At 37.5% G+C, this 20884-nt stretch overlaps 1 protein-coding gene across 1 annotated transcript; it reads right to left on the bottom strand.

Moving 5' to 3' along the window:
• Nucleotides 1–856: 856 nt before the first annotated feature.
• DCLRE1A (DNA cross-link repair 1A) lies at nucleotides 857–19876 on the bottom strand. Its single transcript, XM_021699857.1, has 9 exons — nucleotides 19287–19876; nucleotides 15623–17320; nucleotides 13831–13964; nucleotides 12605–12723; nucleotides 9171–9311; nucleotides 7307–7452; nucleotides 6355–6509; nucleotides 2448–2589; nucleotides 857–1403 (listed from the first exon to the last, which is right to left on the bottom strand). The coding sequence occupies exons 1-9, from the start codon at nucleotides 19750–19752 to the stop codon at nucleotides 1243–1245; spliced, it is 3162 nt and encodes a 1053-aa protein (XP_021555532.1). The 5' UTR covers nucleotides 19753–19876; the 3' UTR covers nucleotides 857–1242.
• Between the last annotated feature and the right edge of the window lie 1008 nt (nucleotides 19877–20884).

Below are 20884 nucleotides of genomic sequence, written 5' to 3' on the forward strand. Positions count from 1 at the left end.
AAAGACCATTACTCAAATAATAAACTAAAATGACCATAAATGACTTGACCATCTCCCCAAAATGCCTGTTTTTGTGGACTACACAAACTTTTTCTAATTGTAACTTGTAACAACTTACAAGTTATGAAAAGTTCAAAACATCAAAAGCCCAAACAAGCTAAAAAATTTTAAATGTGTAATTGAAGTCAACTGAGAGTACAGTTAAACTGGATTTATTACCACTGTGCCCCTAAAAGCTCTTCCTCCCTTAAATGTGATCCCTATAACTCCTACCTCCACAGCAATGTAAAATTCAAGCTTGTGAAAATAAAGTTCATGGAGAATACTATCCTTACTAAAATCATTCCTGGAAATAATTTTCCATGAAAACATTTATTAAGAAATTCCCCACATAATTTCATTGCTAGAGGTAATGCAAGAATGTACATATACACACATGCATACGTGCATTATACTTGTTTTCTTATTTAAATCCCATAAAAACATTTTAATATGCATTGGCCTCCCCAAATTTTCATTTTGGATCAGTTACTTTGTATTGGAGACATCAAGATTCATAAATAAATTATATAATCTCACTTAAAAAAAACAATGTTGCAATCTGAATTTCCACTTATCTGATGTCTTGAGTAAACAGTTCAGACAAACATCTATTCATGCAAACTTTTCGCCATCCTTTATTGGGTGATTACCTAGGCTCTTTGAATCCTCTTCCTTAGTGTCAAGTGTTGAATTATTTTAATTGAAATTTTTTAAAACTGCATGAACATCACAGTTATAAATCCTAAAAACCAAAAGACACTATGGCAAATTTAAGATTAATTTTTTATTTAAGTATCATATAAAAGTTATTTCATAAAAATATGCTCCATATTAAATAATTTTAAAGATACATAATTACTTATATATAATGCTTTCAATGTCATTTATCTATTATCATGAATCCTTTGGTCCCTAAGGCTGCCTTTTCTGCCTCTCCTGTGGCCAGATGCAGAGTATACCTGCTCCTGAGGAAGGAGCAAGAATCAAGGGCACTTGCGGGACCAGTCTCCATCATTACTGATGATGCTGAGAGATGCCTGGCACCATGAACATGCTATTCAAACATAAATGAGAAAACAAGCTATCCGAGCAGCCTTCACGAGGTTTTCCCCATACAGCATATTTCATATCACTAAAGATTTAACTAGAAATGAGCTATACCTAAGTTACTTAACTAGTTCTGAGTCCTTTCAGGTAACATCAATATCCAGCTTCCAATTTCCAATCTTTAAAATATTTCTCCATTGTCCTCTTAGACTTCAAGGTGCCAACATTCACGGTAGGTATGATTTTCTGGGGCTTCAGCCACTGAACAAACCGTTTCATTTCTAGGTAGCTGCTGTGTTCACTATAAGGGATTCCTGCAACACAAAAGAAAAGATATTGCAGACAAAAAAAATCAAATTATTTTTTAAAAATGCACAAGCCCAAAATAAAATAAAAAAGGAAAGCAATCCAGAGTATTGCTGTCAAAAACTCCTTGGTACTTTATTTCTGATAAAAAAAAATTTGTTAATAACTTTTATGGAGAATAAAGATTAAAACATTAAAACCATACTGAAACTTTGAACATTAAATAATTCTACTGCTTTTCTATGTAGACACTTCATATGTATTTCTATAGATTCTTATTTTTAATTAGGCTTTCTTTTTAAAATAGGTTTTTCTCTTTAGGCACTTCACTCAGCTATGGATTTCAGGAATATCCTGGAAAAAATATGAGTAAAATGTGAAGAGTGACAAGCAAGAGACTCTTGGTTTCCAGAGCAAGTAAGCAGATTCCAGTCCCTGAGCTTTGCACACATAAAAAAATAAGCATAAAAATAATAAAAATAAAATCTTAAAAATCCCTTTATCTTTCCTAAAGATCAAGTGCCACAGAGAAAGGGAGAAGGGGTCCTGTTTTAACGGGGATCTTTAGGGGCTGAAATTAAGTCACTAGTCTAGGGACATAATAAAAAACGTTTCCATCAGCCACGATTACAGTAAGCAATTTCTGAGGACAAAGGTAAACCTCCTCCGAGAAATGAGAAAAAGGAGTCAAGTCTGTACCTCTTGCATCAGGGCATCTAATCCGGTCTTCCTTCCCACTGGCAGTCTGACCATGGCACTTGAGCTTCCAGACCCAAGTGCACTGCCCGCCCCTCCTCTATGGGTTCCTTCACACAGCACCGAGCATGCAAATGAAACCATCTGTACTAGCCAATGTCTTTTTCCTCCTGTCACGCTCCTTTCTATCAGTTTAGGATGTACTAAAGATACAGCTTTAGAGTATGTAGAGCAATTAGAAACTTGATTTTTAAAGATTCTTTGGTGCCTGTTTTTCTTGGATCTTATTTTTACAAAAGCTCTTTCTAAAAAATGTCATAACAAACATTAAAAGTGAAAAAATTTCATAATTATACCATATATTGAAATGTTTCCTTTGGTCTGGGGAATAATGTCTGCTATAGTCGTCAACTTGTTAGAATGCGTCCATCCTGTAGGTCGAAAAGCCAAAATCTGATCATATTTTCCGCCACACTTCTTCAAATGACTCTGTAAAGCCTGTTCAGTAAAAATAGGATATTTATTTAACAGTCAGTGAAGGTGGGTTATGTGGAATAAAACAGAATGATCACATTGATATAGTGTCAGGGAATATGCAGTTGGTAAACATTAAGTTGCAATAACCTAGAGTCGTACTTCCAGAAAAAATAAAATCACGGAAAAAAACAATTTTTCCTCTTATCTAAAGTTAAACAAGCTTAAGTCCAGTCTGAAAAAAAGTAAGGTGAGGCAACTTTAAACATAAAAATTATGAATTGAAAGATTACAATTCAGATAGCTATCAGAAAAGGAAAAGGAAATAAAGAAAGAAAGAAGGGAGGGAGGGAGGGAGGGAGGGAGGAAGGACGAACGAACTCTCCAAATCCTACTACTATTAGGATATTGAATATACTGTTAGGATGTTAGAGATACCAATATTAACACTGGTAAACAGCAGCCCAAACATATCCACATGCATACGTACAACAGAAGACTGACAGGTGGATAGAAAGATGTGAATAATTCTATGAACGGTATTATACTCAACATGCACATACATTTCAAAGATGCACACTAGCACTCTTCTCAGGGTCTTATTCCTTTTCACTCTTTAAACATGAACTAGAATACCGGCAAAATTTTTCATGCTGCTACAATTGGGAGTACTATGCTTCCCTAATAAATCTTGAGTAGAACTTTCCAAACTAAAGTCATCAAAAGTGATGACATTTGATGAAATCTGAAAATCAACGACCAAAGTTCAATCTTTGAAAGATAAGAAAAGTCCAAATAAAGACAGTAATGGCACAAGAGATACCAAAAGTCTTAAACTTTTTTTGGTCTTTAAGCAAAACCCACAGTGTCAAGGGCTTAGTGTAAATTTATAATAAAGTTCTAGTTTTATTTAAAATAATAAAAAAAAATCTAAACTGCACATGGTATCATCTTAGATTTCCAAAGGTCTCTTTTTCTTCCTTCATCATCCATACCCTGAACTATTAAAGTGTTGTAGAAGATGCTGGTAGAAAGTTCTGAAGAAACCAAAGACAAATCCATGGATCCGTCTACTCAGTCCTCATCTAATACATGTCTGTTCCAGGATTAGGCCATGTCGGTGGTGTCAGAGTAGTGGATATGAGACACAGCCCTTTAACCTTCTGGAAGCTTAGAGCCTAGCAGGGAGATGGTCAATAAAACCCACTTTCTAGTTCTTTTCTTCTTTTTTTTTTTTTTTTATGGAAACCATATGCCCTTTCTTAACTTTTTCTAATTTTCATCTATTATACCATCAGCAACTAGAAACCTTGCAGATTGACCTTTTCACAAAGGACTCATTTTCAGTAGAAATTTCTAGAAATGGAATTATTGAGTTAAAGGATTTACCCCTAACTTCTACTTCTATCCAAGTGGATGAGAGAGCTAATTTCTCTAAATCACAGCATAGAAATATTACCTTTTAAAAAAGTATGCCAATTTGGTAGGAGACAAACATATCCTTGTTAGTTTTATGTTTGATTACCAGTTAGAGGCTAAACATTTGTTTGTGTTTATCAGATATTTATATTTCACTGGTGAATTAATAACAATCTTCTGGGGGCACCTGGGTGGCTCAGTTGGTTAAGCGACTGCCTTCGGCTCAGGTCATGATCCTGGAGTCCCTGGATCGAGTCCCGCATCGGGCTCCCTGCTCGGAGGCGAGCTTGCTTCTTCCTCTGACCCTCCCCCCCTCTCATGTGCTCGCGCTCTCTCTCTCTCTCATTCTGTCTCAAATAAATAAATAAAATCTTTAAAAAAAAAAAAAAAAAAAATAACAATCTTCTGATTTCTCCTTTGTGTCAATGATCTCTTATTAATTTAAATACCTACCATTTATTTATTTTTAAAGATTTTATTTATTTATTTGACACAGAGAGAGAGCACAAGCAGGGGGAGCGGCAGGCAGAGGGAGAGGGAGAAGCAGGCTCCCCGCTGAGCAGGGAGACCGATGTGGGGCTCGATCCCAGGACCGTGAGATCAAGACCTAAGCTGAAGGCAGACGCTTAACCGACCGAGCCACCCAGGCGTCCCTCTTTCTATTTTTTTTTTTTTTCAAGATTTTATTTGTTTATTTGAGAAAGTGCACAAGAGGGGAGGAAGGGCAGAGGGAGAGGGAGAAGCAGACTCCCTGCTGAGCAGGGAGCCTGATGCGGGCAGGACTCGATCCCAGAACCCTGGGATCATGACCTGAGCCGAAGGCAGACGCTTAACCGACTGAGCCACCCAGGTGCTCCAACAATGCTGATTCTCTTTTTTCATGTTTTTAGGCCATTTAGACCTTCTCATTCACTCCTTAGCCTTCTGCCATCTGGCTCCTTCCAATATCACTTCACTGAAACATTTCTTGCGCAGGTCACCAAAGATATTCTAATTGCCAAATTGCCATTCTTTCCTTATATGACCTCTCTGCAGCATTGGGCACCTTTAAAAACTCTTTCATGAAAAGTTCTAGTCCTTCATTTCTATAAAAAACTCTGACTCTTCCATCCCCATTATCCTCCTAAATACATCATTTGTTCAAATGGAACAAACTAAGTTAGTAGGAAATAAAACTGTAAGATAAAAACCATTAAAAATATGCTATACCCTCAAGATATCAATGTTCATTTTATAATTAACACCTCATTAGCCTCCACACAAATTAGATACCTCCCAAATTTAAAATATGTTTCCAAAGATGGGTTTAAAAGGAAAAATTCTGCCTTGATTATCCCTGAAATTTTTATGAAGTGCATACTCAGGAAACTAGGCCATAAAAACTTCACCTTAATCTCATGAAGAAAGGAGTTCTACCAGTTACAACTTCCTTACAACTCCAGGGATAGAGCTAAAATACTCATTTTATTAATATAGATTAAGTATTATTATTTATAAGACACACACAGTAATCGACATCCTATGCTATTTCAAAAAGTTCCATAAAAGTTAGTTCATGAAATTATAGCAAAAGTGAAAATACATTCTTTGGTGTGCATTATGTTCTGATTTGTTTTTAATACACAGGTCTGATATATTCCATTGCTAGGTATCCAAATTTAGTAAATGGAATGAAACTTAGTTAGTATACGAATAAATCTGACAGAGAAGTCCCCCAAATCACAGTGAGGTCCTAACATATATCTTTTTCTTGTTTATTTGTTTTTAAGTAGGCTCCATGCCCAAGGTGGGGCTTGAACTCACAACCCTGAGATCAAGAGTCTCATGCTCTACCGACTGAGCCAGCCAAGTGCCCCAACCTCTCTGTATCTTAATCTATACCTCAGAACTGATACGAGAACTTGCTCTTAGGATACACTTCCACTATTTCACTTAATCCTCACAACAAGTAAATTTCCAACATATATCAATGTTATTGGGGATTAATATTAATACAGAAAAGAGCTGAAGAAAAGTAAGAACTCCTTGAGTTCTCTGCTCATTTCCCCACTCAATGGAAAAAAATGGAAGACAATCTTAAATACAGAAGATTTGAATGACCAGATAGTTGCACACTTTTCTATTTTTGTTTCTTTTATGACAATTCTCTAGTTCTGATGGGCCTATGAATTCCTCTATACAGCTGCACACACACAACAAAGAAAAACATTTTAAATTCCACTTAAAAGATCTTCTAGGGCAAGGTTTACTATGACCCCACTATAACTGAATTCCTCTGTGTTAAATGCAGGTAAGATAGGATTCCAGTTTATAATCGTTGTATTACCTTTTCTAGTCCGTCCTAAAAATACGTATCTCAAGAATGCTTACCTTAAAGTTAATTTGCATCATTGGGAGAAGGTGAACCAGTGAACTGCACATGTCCGTGGTGATGAAGGAATTAAGTTCTGGTATGTTGAGGCACTGTAAGGTTTTATATTTTTCTTGGGACATGCCCACTTTTGAACCTAAAACATCAGCAATGGCTACAGGCAAAGGAGAAGGTTAAAAATAGTAAAACTGCAGCTTATGAAAAAAATAATAAAGTTACAACTCAATCAAAACTTAAAATAAGAATGTACCAACAACAACAAAAAAAGAAATTCAAAACATTCACACTTTTGCTGTATTTCAAAAAGGCTAAATACTTTTGTTGGTTAACTGTATGGAGTAAATTATGAGAAATTCAAAGAATTTCTTTTTAAAGACCTAGTGTTTAAAAACTGCAAAAGATATATAGAAAGGGGTAGAGGAAAAGCAGCAACCAAATTTGAAGGAGTTAAAACCCTGGCTTTATCACTTCATATCTTCATGGTTGACATGATGTGACCACAATTAGGAAGAAATGGAAAGTATTTTGTGAAACAGTATAATGCCATCTAGACAAACTACAATTACATATCCAAAATCATTTATGTACAAAAACCAAAACTGTTCTCTAAAATAATTAATTGATGGTTATCCTCAAAGAAGGCAGCAATACGACTGTGCATTCGTCATTTTTCAAAGTTCACTGAAATACTAGTGTAGCGCAGACATGTGCTCTGTAAACATTCTGCAGGTGTAAAGGCTACCATAAACGCACTTACCAAGTGTTTCCATTAAGCTAAGCCTTTCCAAGTTTAAATGAATCCAACTCTATCAAATTTTTCTTCAAAGGTAATACTGCACCATTTCAGGAAATAAGTATCAAGTGCAAGCATGCAGACTGAAAGGGCTTTATGCAAAAGAGAATCTGATCTTTATAATATATTAATGTAAATTAGATACAGCTACCACCCACCTAGGAAGACCTTCTCTTTTCCAATAGAATAAGTGCCACAGACAACAAGAACACGTGGGTTTAGAGTTACTGCCTCAAAGGCAGTGTTGATGGCAAACTGGATAACCTCTTGCTGAGACGGAAAGGAGTATTCTGGGCTGCAGTATCTGTAATACGGAAATATGGTACTTATTAAATGAGCAACAAGAAAGCCATAGCATTAAGGTAGATGCTATTTTAGAAGCCAAGCTTTAGCAAACTTATATACAGTGGTAGTGTAATATATTAACCCCACTGCGGTTATTCCACTGCCTATGGTTAAAATATTTGTGACAAGCTATGGATAATTTATGATGGAATTCTATGTTTCCAATATGTCTTGTACAGTGTATTTCCTTTATTGCCCTCATATAAAGAAATTGCCTCTTTTTCTTTTCTTTTTTTTAAGATTTTATTTATTTATTTGAGAGAATGAGATAGAGAGAGCATGAGAGAAGGAGGGTCAGAGGGAGAAGCAGACTCCCTGCTGAGCAGGGAGCCTGATGTGGGACTCGATCCCAGGACTCCAGGATCATGACCTGAGCCGAAGGCAGTCGCTCAACCAACTGAGCCACCCAGCACCTGAAATTGCCTCTTTTTCTTCAAGAACAGTTCTAGCTAGCTATTTTAGCTGTGAATTGTAGACCTCGGCATCTTTTCGTTTTAACTCTAACACCATCAAAGAAAATACTAGTGACAGGGATGATCTTTGAACTAAAGAATTCTGATTTAGTTTAAAAAATTCTTAAAATAATGAAACCAAACATGAATTTAATGAAGCAGTTTTAAATCAAACAGTTAGTAGTCACATGGTTATCTGCTCTTCTGAGGAGATACAGAAATATATATAGTATTACAACAATACAACAGATCCCCAGTTGGGTCTATCTCAATACAATAACACCCAATGAAAAATTAACCCTAAGACTACTAGCTACCTAGCTCTGTTCGGGATGAAAATTAAGCATTTTTTCACTAAAAAAGAAGTCATAAAGTACAAACATCAAAGAAACATATTTTTCCACATTTTCAAGATTGTTTTTGCTGGTCAGCCATAAGAATAGAGAAAACACTTGTCTTTTCTCTGATGAAAAACCCACAAAGAAATTCAGAATTCTATGTAGAGAAAACTAGGCAAAAAAAGGGGGGGTGGGCTTACTTGTTATTTTCTTAATTTATTTAGTATTTAAAGTACATATAAAAGAATGGAAAAAGTAGCTATAATGTTGGAAAACTGAATGTGGAAAGCCCATCTTTTACTAAAATATGCCATCCAAATTCACTTCTTAAAACAGGTTGAAATAGTTGACATAATTCATTTCTAACAAATTGATGAGGTATTTTAATATATAATAAAAAATGGCTGGTACCATTATGTTTATAACATTTAGAAATTCAAAGCTGTCACTTATAAATTACCTTTTGAAGAAAGGAACAAAGTAATTTTAAATATTTAGAAACAGAATCACATTTTGGCCTCTGTTTCTTCTTCACAATTATACTTAAGAGTTACAAAGGTACTTTGAAAAGATAACCTAAAAGGGTGTTTTCCTAAAGTTTGCCCCCCAATTTTTCCTCCTTGTTTCAGTAACAGGATTCTCACATAAACCAAAGGAAATCACAGAAAAGAAAAAATTGAGTTGTAGTTAAGACATGTCATCCCAAATTTGTTCTTAAGCAAGGATGTGTTTTTCCAAACAGCAGTTCTCTGATGAATGATCTTAAAATGGTAATTGACAATAAGCCATCATTTTGATTTACCTAAGCAACTGTGCAAACTGTTCATAATAAGCAGGGCAAATATTGTCAGTGGGAAAAGGAAGCATACAAACAAAGCCTCTCTTACGTTGTATCTAAGTAAAGCGTGTGGACTTTCTGGCCTGCAAGACGAGAACGTTCCATGGTGGGGTCTGCTCGGAAGTCGCCGGTGTGTAACAGGACTTTACCGTTAGGAAGATAAAACAGGATCATGACAGCACCTGGACAGCTGAACACAAACATTTCTAAGGAATAGTCTTAACACATGGGAGGCAGCTGAAGGAAGAGGACTTCTTCACTGTCAGCAAGGTAATACACTCTGGTAGTGACCACATGACACAGCACTGCACTACAGAGGAAATGCAGTGTTGTAGGAAGTTTACATCGTAATAAAAAAAAAAAAGTGGTGTGCAGGAAAGGATTAATTCAGCAGGCCAGGTTTGTTCGAACTCCACACTTCCCTACCTAAGGCCTGTCTTTAGGACTAGTCTTTGGCTGGTCCTCGAGAGAGGAGTTGAACTCTTGGAATATTCTGCCCAATAAGAGTGCTTTGTATGCCTGACCTGTGGGTCTGTGTGTTACTAGGTTGACCAGATAGTCACCGTAGATGACATCGTTAGCATAAACTATCTGTTTTGCTCTAAGGGACTGGAGTCTGAGGAGCTGAGGCAAGTCACATGGGTGTTGCATGTGTGCATGCCTGGCCCTCAATAAAAGCCCGGCTGGATTCAAGGCTCCGATGCGCTTCCCTGCCTGCCATATTCTTGGCATGTGTGGTGAACATCGCTGCCGGGAGAACCAGTGCTTCTGTGCTATTCGGGAGAAGAGCGTCCCTGGGAATTTGTGCCTACTTTCTTCTGCACTGTGCCCCCATTTGCCTTTTCCTTTTGCTGATTTTAATCTGTATCCTGTCACTGTAACCATGAGTACAATAGCCCTTCTGAGCCCCGTGGGTCCTTCAAGTGAACCACTGAGCCTCAGGGTGGTCTTGGGGATGCCTGACACACTGGAGCTTGGAAATTACTGCCAAAACACATGGCGCTTTCATTTTGAATTCTGGGAAAACATTGGAAATAATTACTTTTTTTTTTTTTTAAGATTTTATTTATTTGACAGAGAGAGACACAGCGAGAGAGGGAACACAAGCAGGGGGAGTGGGAGAGGGAGAAGCAGGCTGCCCGCTGAGCAAGGAGCCCGATGTGGGGCTCGATCCCAGGACCCTGGGATCATGACCTGAGCTGAAGGCAGACGCTTAACGACTGAGCCACCCAGGTGCCCCAGGAAATAATTACTTTTTAATTAAAAACTTACCCTTACCGCCCCACCCCAAAACTGCAGACTGCAATGACTTTACTGGGGAATTCTATCAAACACCTAGGGAAGAAACAGTCCCAATACTATAGAACATCCTTCAGAATGGAGTAGGAGGGAATAGTTTGTGAGGCCAGTATTACCCTAATATCAAAACCAGACAAAAGCATTATAAAAAAAAAAACAAACTACAGACCAATATCCCTTATGAAAACAAAGAAGTCCTTAACAAAATATTTAGCATATCAAGTCCAGCAATATATATATATATAAAGGATAATCCATGAAGACTAAGTGGAGTTTATCTCAGCAAAGCAAGGTTGGTTTAACATTCGAAACGTCCATCATTATTATTTACCCTGTTAACATTATAGAGGAGAAAAATCATATGATCACCTCAGTAGATGCTGAAGAAGCATTTGACAAAAGTCAACACCCATTCATGATTACAAACTCTCGGTAGACTAGGAATGGAGGGGATTTTCCTCAACCTGATAAAAGGCATCTATGAAAAACCTACTGCTAACATCAAGCTAAAGGGAGCAAGACTGAAAGCGTTCCTCTTAGGGTCAGGAACAAGGCAGTATCTGCTCTCACCACTCCCATTCAACACTGTACTGGAGGTCTGAGCGAGGACCATGAACAAGAGGGGAAAAAAGCACTCTGAATGGAAAGTAAGAAGTAAAACAAAATTGTCTATATTTGCAGATGACATGATAGTACATGTGGAAAATTTTCAGAAATCTATAAAAAACCTACTACAACTAATGTGCAAGTTTAGCAAGGTCTCAGGATACAAGGTCAATACACAAAAATCAGTTGTCCATCAAGAGGTGAATAGATGAAGACATCGTAGTGTGCCCATACACTAGATACTACTCAGCAATAAAAAGACACGAACTACTGATATACACATCAGCATGGATGAATCTCAAAAACACGACGAGTGACAGAAGCTAGACGCAAAAGAGTAGATACTATGGGATTTCATTTCACTGAATCCCTAGGAAAGACAAATCTAATACATGGTGATAGGATACAGATCAATGGTCCCCTGGACTAGAGTCGGGCTTGGAGATTGACTGGGAAGGAGCCCAAGGAAACCTTTTGGGGTGGGGAAAATTTCCTGTATTTTTCTGTAGTGGGTATTACATGAGTGTGTATTTTTGTCAAAATTCAGCAAACACTTAAAATGGTCTATTTTATTTATGTAAACTGTACCTAATAAAGTTGACTAAAAAAATCAGAACTTGAGCTGTTGTAAGCATTGACTAAAAAAGGAAGCAGCAGCAGGGACGCCTGGCCGGCTCACTCGGTTGAGTATCTGACTCTTGGTTTAGGCGCAGGTCATGATCTCCAGGTGGTGAGATCGAGCCCCGAGTCAAGCCCTACATCAGGCTCTGCGCTCAGTGGGGAGTCTGCTTGGGATTCTCTCTTTCCCCCTCTCCTGCTGCCCCCAACTCCCTTAGAAAAAAAAGGAAAAAAGAAAAAAAAAATCAGCAGCAAAGTTAGCAGACAAAAAGTTAAAAGCAACCTGAAGACAGAGCATGGGTCTGGATTTTCGGAGACCTAGTCTGAATTTTAATTCTCGAAGCATCCGTGATGGCTAAAATCCTACAAAAAGTAGGAAGAAGTGTAGTTGACAGTTGCATTTTGGTAACAGGATACTGACAGTGCTTTACATTACAGAGAAAAAATGAGGGAAAAAGGGAAGCCACTTCGAAGAAAAAAAAAAATCTTCCAAGTTTTTAGTATCAAAAGCCTGAAGGATTTCTTAAAAGGGGGGGGGAATCCTCTGCTATCTGAATGGAGTGCAAGCTGTTAACTTACATAAGCAATATTAAAGAAAATGGCAAAAAAAAAAAAAAAGAAAAGAAAATGGCAAAAGGTTAGCTCTTCTAAAAAGCAGCAACATGTTAAAGTATTTTTTTAAAAAATAAGATGGAGTCTCATATGTCAAGGATGGTAATTTAAACTGCATTAAAAATGAATTAGATAATATTTAAAGGATCTCTCAGTACATTTAATCTCTGATTCTGTAATTGGGTACATTATTTTTTTCAAAAGAAGAAACATGTCTTACTCAAAGTTTTAAAAATATCAACCATATTAGTTCCAACACGAGAAAGTTCTTAAATAAACATACTAATATGTTTTTATTTTAAATAGTTTTTAAAACGAGGCTAGTCTGAAGGTAACTTTAATACTTACTGATTGGCATCAAGCAAAATAACTTTTACACCATTTACTATACATTCCGTGTCCATTGGCAATGGATGGATGTATTGTTTTTGTACGTGAAGTTTGCTCTTCAACAAATTGCCAGTTATCTGCAAAACAGAATGTGCTTATTGCTGATACAGTAAAATACTAAATAAATCTTTTACTTCAGATCTAGTTTAGAAGCAAGTATCTTAGTCTCTCTGTTCTCCCACTTACTTACATTCATGGAAACCCTCCAGAATGCCAGGAAGAACTTCCTACCATGACTATGTCACAACTCTGCTTAAACTTGTTCACTGGATCTCCCTCACCTGTGAAAAGTCCCTCATCCCCAGATGACCTACAAAACCCTTCATGATGGGGCCCCTGCTCATTTCTGCGGGTTTATCTTCTGTTATTCCCTATCTCATGGTTAGCCGTTCGGAATTATCTGAAGAGCCTGCAATGGGTAGATTTCTCTGTTGTCTATGCCTGTATGCAAACTCTGCTCTCTCCCTGGGATGCCCTCTCCTCCTTCCTTCGCCTGGTTCTGGAATCGGACAGACCTGTGTTCCGATTCTGACTCTGGCATTACTGGCTCCATGACTTAGGGCACATCACCTAATCTCTCCCAGCCTCGGCTGCTTCATTAATAAAAAGAAATTCACTTTATTTCAATAAAAATAATTCAAGAATGCTTGAGGATTAAACTGAATTCTAGCGGAAGCCCTTGGTAGTAGGCATTAGAAGAGTCACTGTTTAATAATTAATTCAAGGTATCTCTTGCACCATGAAACTTTCTCTAACCTTGGCCTGGGCCAGAATAAAGCACTTTCTTTTCCTACTTGCTGGTGTTCCGCTCAGTTTTCAGTCACAATACCAATTCCATCGCAGTGTATTTGTGAATGTGTCCCCTGAAGGCTGTGAGCTCCTTGAAGCTAGGTATTTCACCTTGAATGTCTTTTTGGGCATCCATAAGTGTTTACTGAATGGAACTTAGGTGTTTCAGTTACACTGTGAAGTAGTTTACTGTTTCCATATACTAAAGCATTAAAAAAAAATGTTTTGTAACTATTGACAATAACTCATTTAATTTTAGACTCTTAATGTGGAATCTGTTTTCTCACATCTTTTCTAGTAGAATGATAGATCTTACAATGTTATTCTTTTTTAACCAAATTGCTTAGAAATTCACTGCATTCCATACATTTAGAATTTAAAAGGCTAAAACTTACCTCACTACAATAAATTGGAAATGTGAAGTTTTTAGACAATCCAGCATAGTGATCAGAATGAAAATGTGTGAGAAAATAGGCTGTGCACCCTTCAACCAGTCCGTACTGGAAGGCATCAACTGTAAAGCCAGTCCCTGCAATGAGAAGAGCACACAGCTGCTTGAGCAAGAGCCAAGAGAGTGAAAGAGTGAAAGATGTCCAATTTGAATGTAAATAGGAAACCCCCTATTCACGTCTTTACGTCTCAATTCCAACTGAGCTTCATAATTTAAAAACTTATGCCACATAAATTCAGCAAAAGGGCATACTAGAGATGAAAATTAGTCTCTTAAGTTTCTACTAAGCGTCCCAGTATTGGCTTTAAAAAAACTTCTTTTTAATGTTTTGTTTGTTTGTTTTGTTAAGTAGGCTCCATGGCCAGCGGGGAGCCCAACTCAGGGCTTGAACTCATGACCCTGAGATTAAGACCTGAGCTGAGACCAAGAGTCCAATGCTTAACCAACTGAGGCACCTAGGCGCCCATGGCTTTTTTTTTTTTTTAATGAATAACTGTACCAAAAAAATTAAAATACTAAGCTACAAACCAATTATTTCTTTGTTTTACTGACCTAAAATCCTGTACTTCTGTGAGACAGCAAAAGGAAAATGCTAACTTTCTTATTTTATTCTATTGTGGCAATTGATACTGGGGGCACAAATGATTGAAGGCCCAAATAATCATACATATTACAGTGGTTGTGGCCCTCCACCAGGTCACAGTACAATAACAGAGGACAGCATATCTGTAGTATTTGAATTTCATTGTGGGGGATGGGAGGTGGGGGAGGAAGAAGGGAAACAAGAAAGTAGCCCAAAAAAGGCTACCTAGAGGAGCAATAAAGAAAAAAAAAATGGCTGAGCTGTTTTGAAAAGTGTTCATGAAAGAAATAACCAAGAGTGTGAATTGTGATGTGCAAGTCAATAAGCACACCTTCACAATCTCACTGAGGCTTATCCCCACATATGGCATACTGGTCTCAGGCTCACTTAAAATACAGAAAATTCATCACCATAAGTATTAAAAAATATAACTGATGCTATGATGTACATAAATGATAATCCCTACATAACATTTTGAGCAAATTATGGATTGTGACTATCAAAGCACTTTAAACAATCTTTCTGAAACCAGGTATATTTTGGCAGATTTTATATTCTTTTCAGAAGAAGAATTATTGGTTTCTTTAATAATAAAATTCATTTTACGACACATTTTTCTAACTCATCTATGAAGGCATGTGAAATTACAAAATACAAAAAAGGCTGAGAAACTAAGTTATGATGGGGTTAAAAATGTTTGGCATTTATTATGACCTATACAATCTGTTAATTTTCCTTCTTTGAAGCTATTTAGCACTTTGTATTTCTCTTAAAGGCTTAGAGACTCTTATTTTATTTTAATTAAATTTTATAATTTGTATATAAGTTTTTATTATAATTACTTATAGAGAGCCTCTCCTCCTTCCCTATTAAGCTGACCTTTACTCATCTGGGTCAAATCTGTAAAATCTACCTACTAGTATAGTATCTTGTACACAAAATATATTTAATAAAAGTTTGCTGAATTGAATGGGGCAAAAACATTTAAATAGGCAAAAAAAAAATCTATGTTACACGTCAATGAAGTATAAAAACAATGGAAATACATACAAAAAAACTGCTCTGTACAAACACACACAACATGGGCAATAAACATGAAATTTTTAAAAGTCAATTCTTTGTAGATATATTAAGCATTGGTTTTTCAACTTACCAGGTATTTTCTTATAGAATGGACATGTCCTTGTTCTTAATTGTCCTGCATTAGGTGACTCCGGGATTTTCGTGTTCCCTCTCTGCAGCCCGCCACAAGGTGATTTTATGAAGACTTTGTCTTTCCTTAAATTGACTCTTCCAGATTCTGTCCTGTTAAGGTGATGTGACCTCTTCTGATGTGCTCCCTCCTGTAGTGAAACTGACTTTTTAAGTCTCTTTCTTTGATGCTGTGACCTCTCACTAGAAAGTTCCACAGAGGGCTGACTCTCACTTAAATTCTTTGCATCGAGTTCTAAGTCACTTAAAGATTTTTCTGCTTTCCTCTTGCGCTGCCGCGACCTCTTTTCATTAGGACTTACAACTGGATTTAAGTTCATCCCTTCCACTGCACTCCCCTCTAGCAATTTCTCTTCTTTTCTTTTGGGTGGTAGTCCAAAATAAACACCTATATCCATTTGCTTCATCACTTTGGAAGAAGGCTGTGTTGCAGGACACTTGGGACCAGATGGCGACATTGTCAGAGACTCGACAGCATTAAGTGCACTGGAAGAGTTCTCTGTATTGGGAACTGTAGCTTTACTGTCTAGTTGACCACCTAATGCCTTTCTGCAGACACACGCTGAATTAGCATTGTTCTTTGCATTGAAGTTCTTATTTGATGATTTTCTCATTTTATTTTGGGTTGGATGGAAAGAAAGATCCCCTTCTCCCTGCCTTTTGAAAGCTCTTGGCATCTCACTAGTAAGTGATGGAAGAGAAATCTGATTGCAAACAGCTGATTCTTCAATTGCCTGTTTCTGTTTATTTGATTGAGATGGGTGACATTCTGGCTTACCAGGTTTTGCTTTAGCGGCCTGATAACTAGAAGTAAGCCCTTGTGCTGATGCAGATGGAAACAGTGCAAAATCATTACCAGTATGTGCTGGATCATCACACAGAATAACACCCTTATTTTGGAAAAAAAGTTGAGATGAACCAGTGAGAGTGTTGTATTTATACAATACTTCTTGGTATTTATCCTGAGTTAAGAAGCCATCCACGTGGGGGCCATTCTCCTGCTGGTCCTTCAGGAACCGACCATGGGGTTTTTGAAACAAAGTGCAGCTGTTGTCATCTTCTTCCAGGCTGCCATCTTTAGAGCTCTCCGTAAAGAATAGCTCCTGCTGCAAATCACCCAGGTTTTCATCCATACTGTAAGTTTCCTCATCAGTTTGAAGTGGAGAATAAGAGATTTCACAGCTACTAAAGTCATTTTCTGGCAATGGGGAGTGTCTGTGCTCTGAGTTGCTTTGGCTGTCTAGTTCTTCAGCAAGAGGCAAACCGACTCCCACCAGTTTGTCATTATTAACACATTCTGGAAATTGTAGGTTTTGTTGGGATGGTTGGATATTTGTTGAAGAAGAAGAAATCTTTTTATCGGTTTCAGTTGGAGACTGCGATTTCTTTAGACATGGTGTCACTAACGAGGGGTGAGTTGAAACATTTCTTAAGTTTTCCATTGGCTTCTGATGCACAGACCATCGTTCCTCAAGGCCACAGAGAAAGCCTGAATTAGTCTCACTGAAGCAATCCCTTGGCCCATGTGGTGGGCTGCTGAAAGGACTACTGCCTGCCCTGCTCTGAGCAAGCAGGAGGTGAGTGTATCTCTTGAAGTGAGAAGGAATTGTTGAGGTGCACAGAAGACCATCAGGACACTCTGAAAAATTTTAAAAAGTAATGCAGGATCAAAGCACAGACAGCGTTAAAACCTAAGTGGAAAGTCATCAGTGCTACTTGGAGGCCTTAGGACCGTAGCTATCTTTACACAAGCAAAAGATCCAGCATAAAATAATAATAATCCAGTATGGTTTTGCAACATGCTAGTTATTATTTTTAAATCAAACACTTTAAATTTCTTTTCAGATAATCTTTTTTTTTCAAATATTTTGTAAGACTAACACCTTTCCCCCCTTAGTAACTCTCACAAATATGAGCCTCTTCAAACTACAGTTCATGTTTACACAAGGTATTTATAGGTGTTCACTAGTTCACTATTGCTCTGGCAATAAAGAGTGAAAAAGACTAGTGTGTCTCTCAGAGAACTAAAGTTCTACCCCAATTTTTATCTTATCAAGTAATATGGATTTGTGACAATTAGAGTACCCAATTAGGGTCCATTATTTAATATTTACACTGTATACAATAAGAGTAATAGCAATCTTAATTAGTTATAGCTGTTCATACACTAATAGTTTAAATTCTAAGATCTGAAATTCAATTTGATAAACTGGTTAATATTAAGGCTTTAATAATAATCTGGAAACTATTCCCCATCATACATTATAATTGAGAAACAGTCTTGGCATATACCCTTATATGTTATTTTCCAGGTTGTTTTTTTTTTAAGTTTTATTTATTTAAGCAATCTCTACACCCAATGTGGGGCTTGAACTCATGACCCCAAGATCAAGAGTCACATGCTCTTCGGGCTGAGCCAGCCAGGTGCCCCAATTTCCAGCTTTATCAAAAAATGACCCACTCTCCCTCCTAAAAACAATGTTACAATAAATTAGAAGGCCTTGTTGCTTAAGTTAATTTAAAACCACCTCATAAAATTATTTGTTGTGGCACAGAATTCAACTCAAGAAGAGTCTATATGAAATTCTATTCAAAGGAGTTTAGTGAAAAACCAAAAGAAAAATCTCTTTGAGGTGGCTTCATCATAAGACATTTCACCCTGAGCTGCTCACCATAAGACTCCAACTTCCATTTCTGATTTTCAAGCCACTTAAAAGCAAATTAGCAGCCTTTGATGAGACTTTTCACTTTATAAAAAAAAAGCTAGTGCCAAAATTTTTTTAAAGTTCTTTTGCATCTTTATGCAGTACTTTAAAATAACTAGAGGTTAATAATAAAATGTCTTCTGAATCATACACAACATGAAAGCTATACTGAGTAGTATTTTTATTTTGCTGAATTTTAATTCTTTGAGATTTAAAAATCCACATATGGTATTTATAACTTTGAAATATAGAAGTCATCATAACAACCCATTTTTCATATACTCCAAGTAGGACTACCTACATGTTAAACATGGCATTATATATCTTAAAAGATAATAAAGCATATTACTTCAGTTATCATTTGGCACATTTTTAATTCGAATCTTAAAAATCTAAGACTCCTTCCCAGATCTTCTTCCTGTACAATAGCATGATAAATCCAACATTTAGAAGACTCGACTATATGGATAATTCCTTAAATTTGTTTCACAAAAGATAACAAAAGGGCAGTTTAACTTTTAAGAATGCTCATCTGTAAAACGTCAATACCACTTATCTTTTTGCTGTCATTGAGAGTCAAGTAAGTAAACAGAGTGAAAGTATCTAGCATAGTATGTGCTCAATTAACATTTATGAAAAATCATTGCGATGTTTAGGAACTTCCATGAAATAATAAAATGCATTTCAACTGTTTTCAAGTTTGCAACATTCTTTACAATTATACTATTGACTATGATCTCTTTACCCTTCTCAAGAATGGTTTCCTTGTTTCCTTCTAGGGTAAGACATTTATACTTTAGTGTCTCATCTCCCTTTCATCTTACTGATCGGACTGATTCGTCTGGCCTAATGCAGGCTTTTTAGACTACTTAAAGACTACTCCCTTTTTTGTCATCTTACCTGTTTCAGAGACTGATGGAGAATCCAAACACTCAAAAACATGCCATCGAGGTGTTTGACCTAGCAATGAGGAAAAAGGCATCTGGCAGTTTGGGCAGTATCCATCATAAACTGGACGTATCTTCGGAGATACTTGTTTGTTTTTGCGAGTCCTGCAATGCTTTCCTGAAGCCGTCTCCTTGTCTTGGGACTGGGGAATACCATCTCCGCAACTAGAATTCTGACTAGAAGCTACAGAAGTCTGACTATCTGTTTCTCCAAGGCACATTTCAGGGTCCTTTGTCTTCTCTTTAGCTTCTGCAGTTCTTTTTTTATTTCTGTTTCGTTTTGACTGGTATTTTCCATCTGTTGCTTTTTCAACAGATTTTGGCATAGTCTCAGAGCAATTATTTGTATGTACTGGTTTTGGTTTTCTTTTAGATTTGTATTCCCAGATGTCTTCTTCCAAAAAAGCATCTTCTAACATGGCAAAATGATTTTTAAGTAAGTGGATTTCTTGTTACAAAACAATTTCTTGTTACAAAAATTTTAAATGGAAATATTTTGCTGAGAAAAAAAAAGTAACAAAACCCCCACTAACTTGATGGGAATCTAAAGCTTTGGTAATGAATGTATTGGCAAACTACAAGCCTTATACCTGAGAACACCTGCTATTCCATTCATACCACAATCAAATTAAGAGAACCTACCACAGGGGTAGCATCTGAGAATTTTCCCATTGTGACCACTATTTCATTCAAGTGTGTCGGCCTTTCCAAGGACTTGATTCATAAAAATAAGAATCAGTAATACTTGCAAAATTAAGCACTAATAGGAAGTATAGGTTCAATAGCTTAATCTTAGAATGAGCTTTGTAAAATTGTTATAAAGCTCCCGTCAGTTCCCTTTCAACTAGACAATTGTCCAAATAATTCACAAATAAAACCACAGTCCCTGGGCAGTTGGCTTAGCAGGGTTTCCAAACATTAAATGGCTATCTCAGCCTCCTAGTACCACCATAATCAAAGAGGTGTGTGATTCGGGGCGGGGGGGGTAGTAATTGCCCTTATCCTTTACTCTTGGATATTCAACCACTTCAGTTTCCTGGGGCAGTCCAGTATCTTCTTCCAACAGCAACGAACAAACACTGCACAATGGACAAACAGAATTCAACTAAGTGAAGTTGTGCCTGTACTGAGGCCGCCCACACTCCTAAAACCAGAATGCAGACGTGGTCTGCCCTAGACGTGGCCAGCCCTCTCTCCACAGCCTCAAAACCAAGATTCACCTGCCTGATGCCTCCCACCTGCTCTGCCTTCTCTTTGAACTCAGGAGGCTGCAAGGCCACTGAGTAGGGCCTTACCCCTTCCAGGGCAGGGAGAGAATGAGCTGCGAGCACAGCCCGTTGCATAAAAGCTATCAGAGCCCTCCGCTTCCGAAGTCGGAGGCCCAGCCCACCCGGATCCTCGCCGCAGCCCACCTGCCACCCGCACCCCCTCGGGAGTAGCTCCAGCTGCGTCCGCTCCCCTCGGCTCCCCCCTCCCCTGCTCCGCTGACAATCTGTTCGTGCTCGCACTTTCAGCACTGCGGGGCGACAAAATACTGTATCTGTGTACAAG

This window comes from Neomonachus schauinslandi, chromosome 6 (assembly GCF_002201575.2).
Source record: "Neomonachus schauinslandi chromosome 6, ASM220157v2, whole genome shotgun sequence".
NCBI lineage: Eukaryota > Metazoa > Chordata > Mammalia > Carnivora > Phocidae > Neomonachus > Neomonachus schauinslandi.

What these genes read in the sequence shown, in the direction of transcription:
- DCLRE1A (XM_021699857.1), bottom strand. Translation starts at nt 19,752, where the DNA reads ATGTTAGAAGATGCTTTTTTGGAAGAAGACATCTGGGAATACAAATCT. An exon ending in TTCCAATTTATTGTAGTGAG is followed by an intron (nt 12,724 to 13,830) that starts GTAAGTTTTAGC and finishes TCTGTTTTGCAG; the next exon opens with ATAACTGGCAATTTGTTGAA. An exon ending in ACGCTTTACTTAGATACAAC is followed by an intron (nt 7,453 to 9,170) that starts GTAAGAGAGGCT and finishes TCCGTATTACAG; the next exon opens with ATACTGCAGCCCAGAATACT.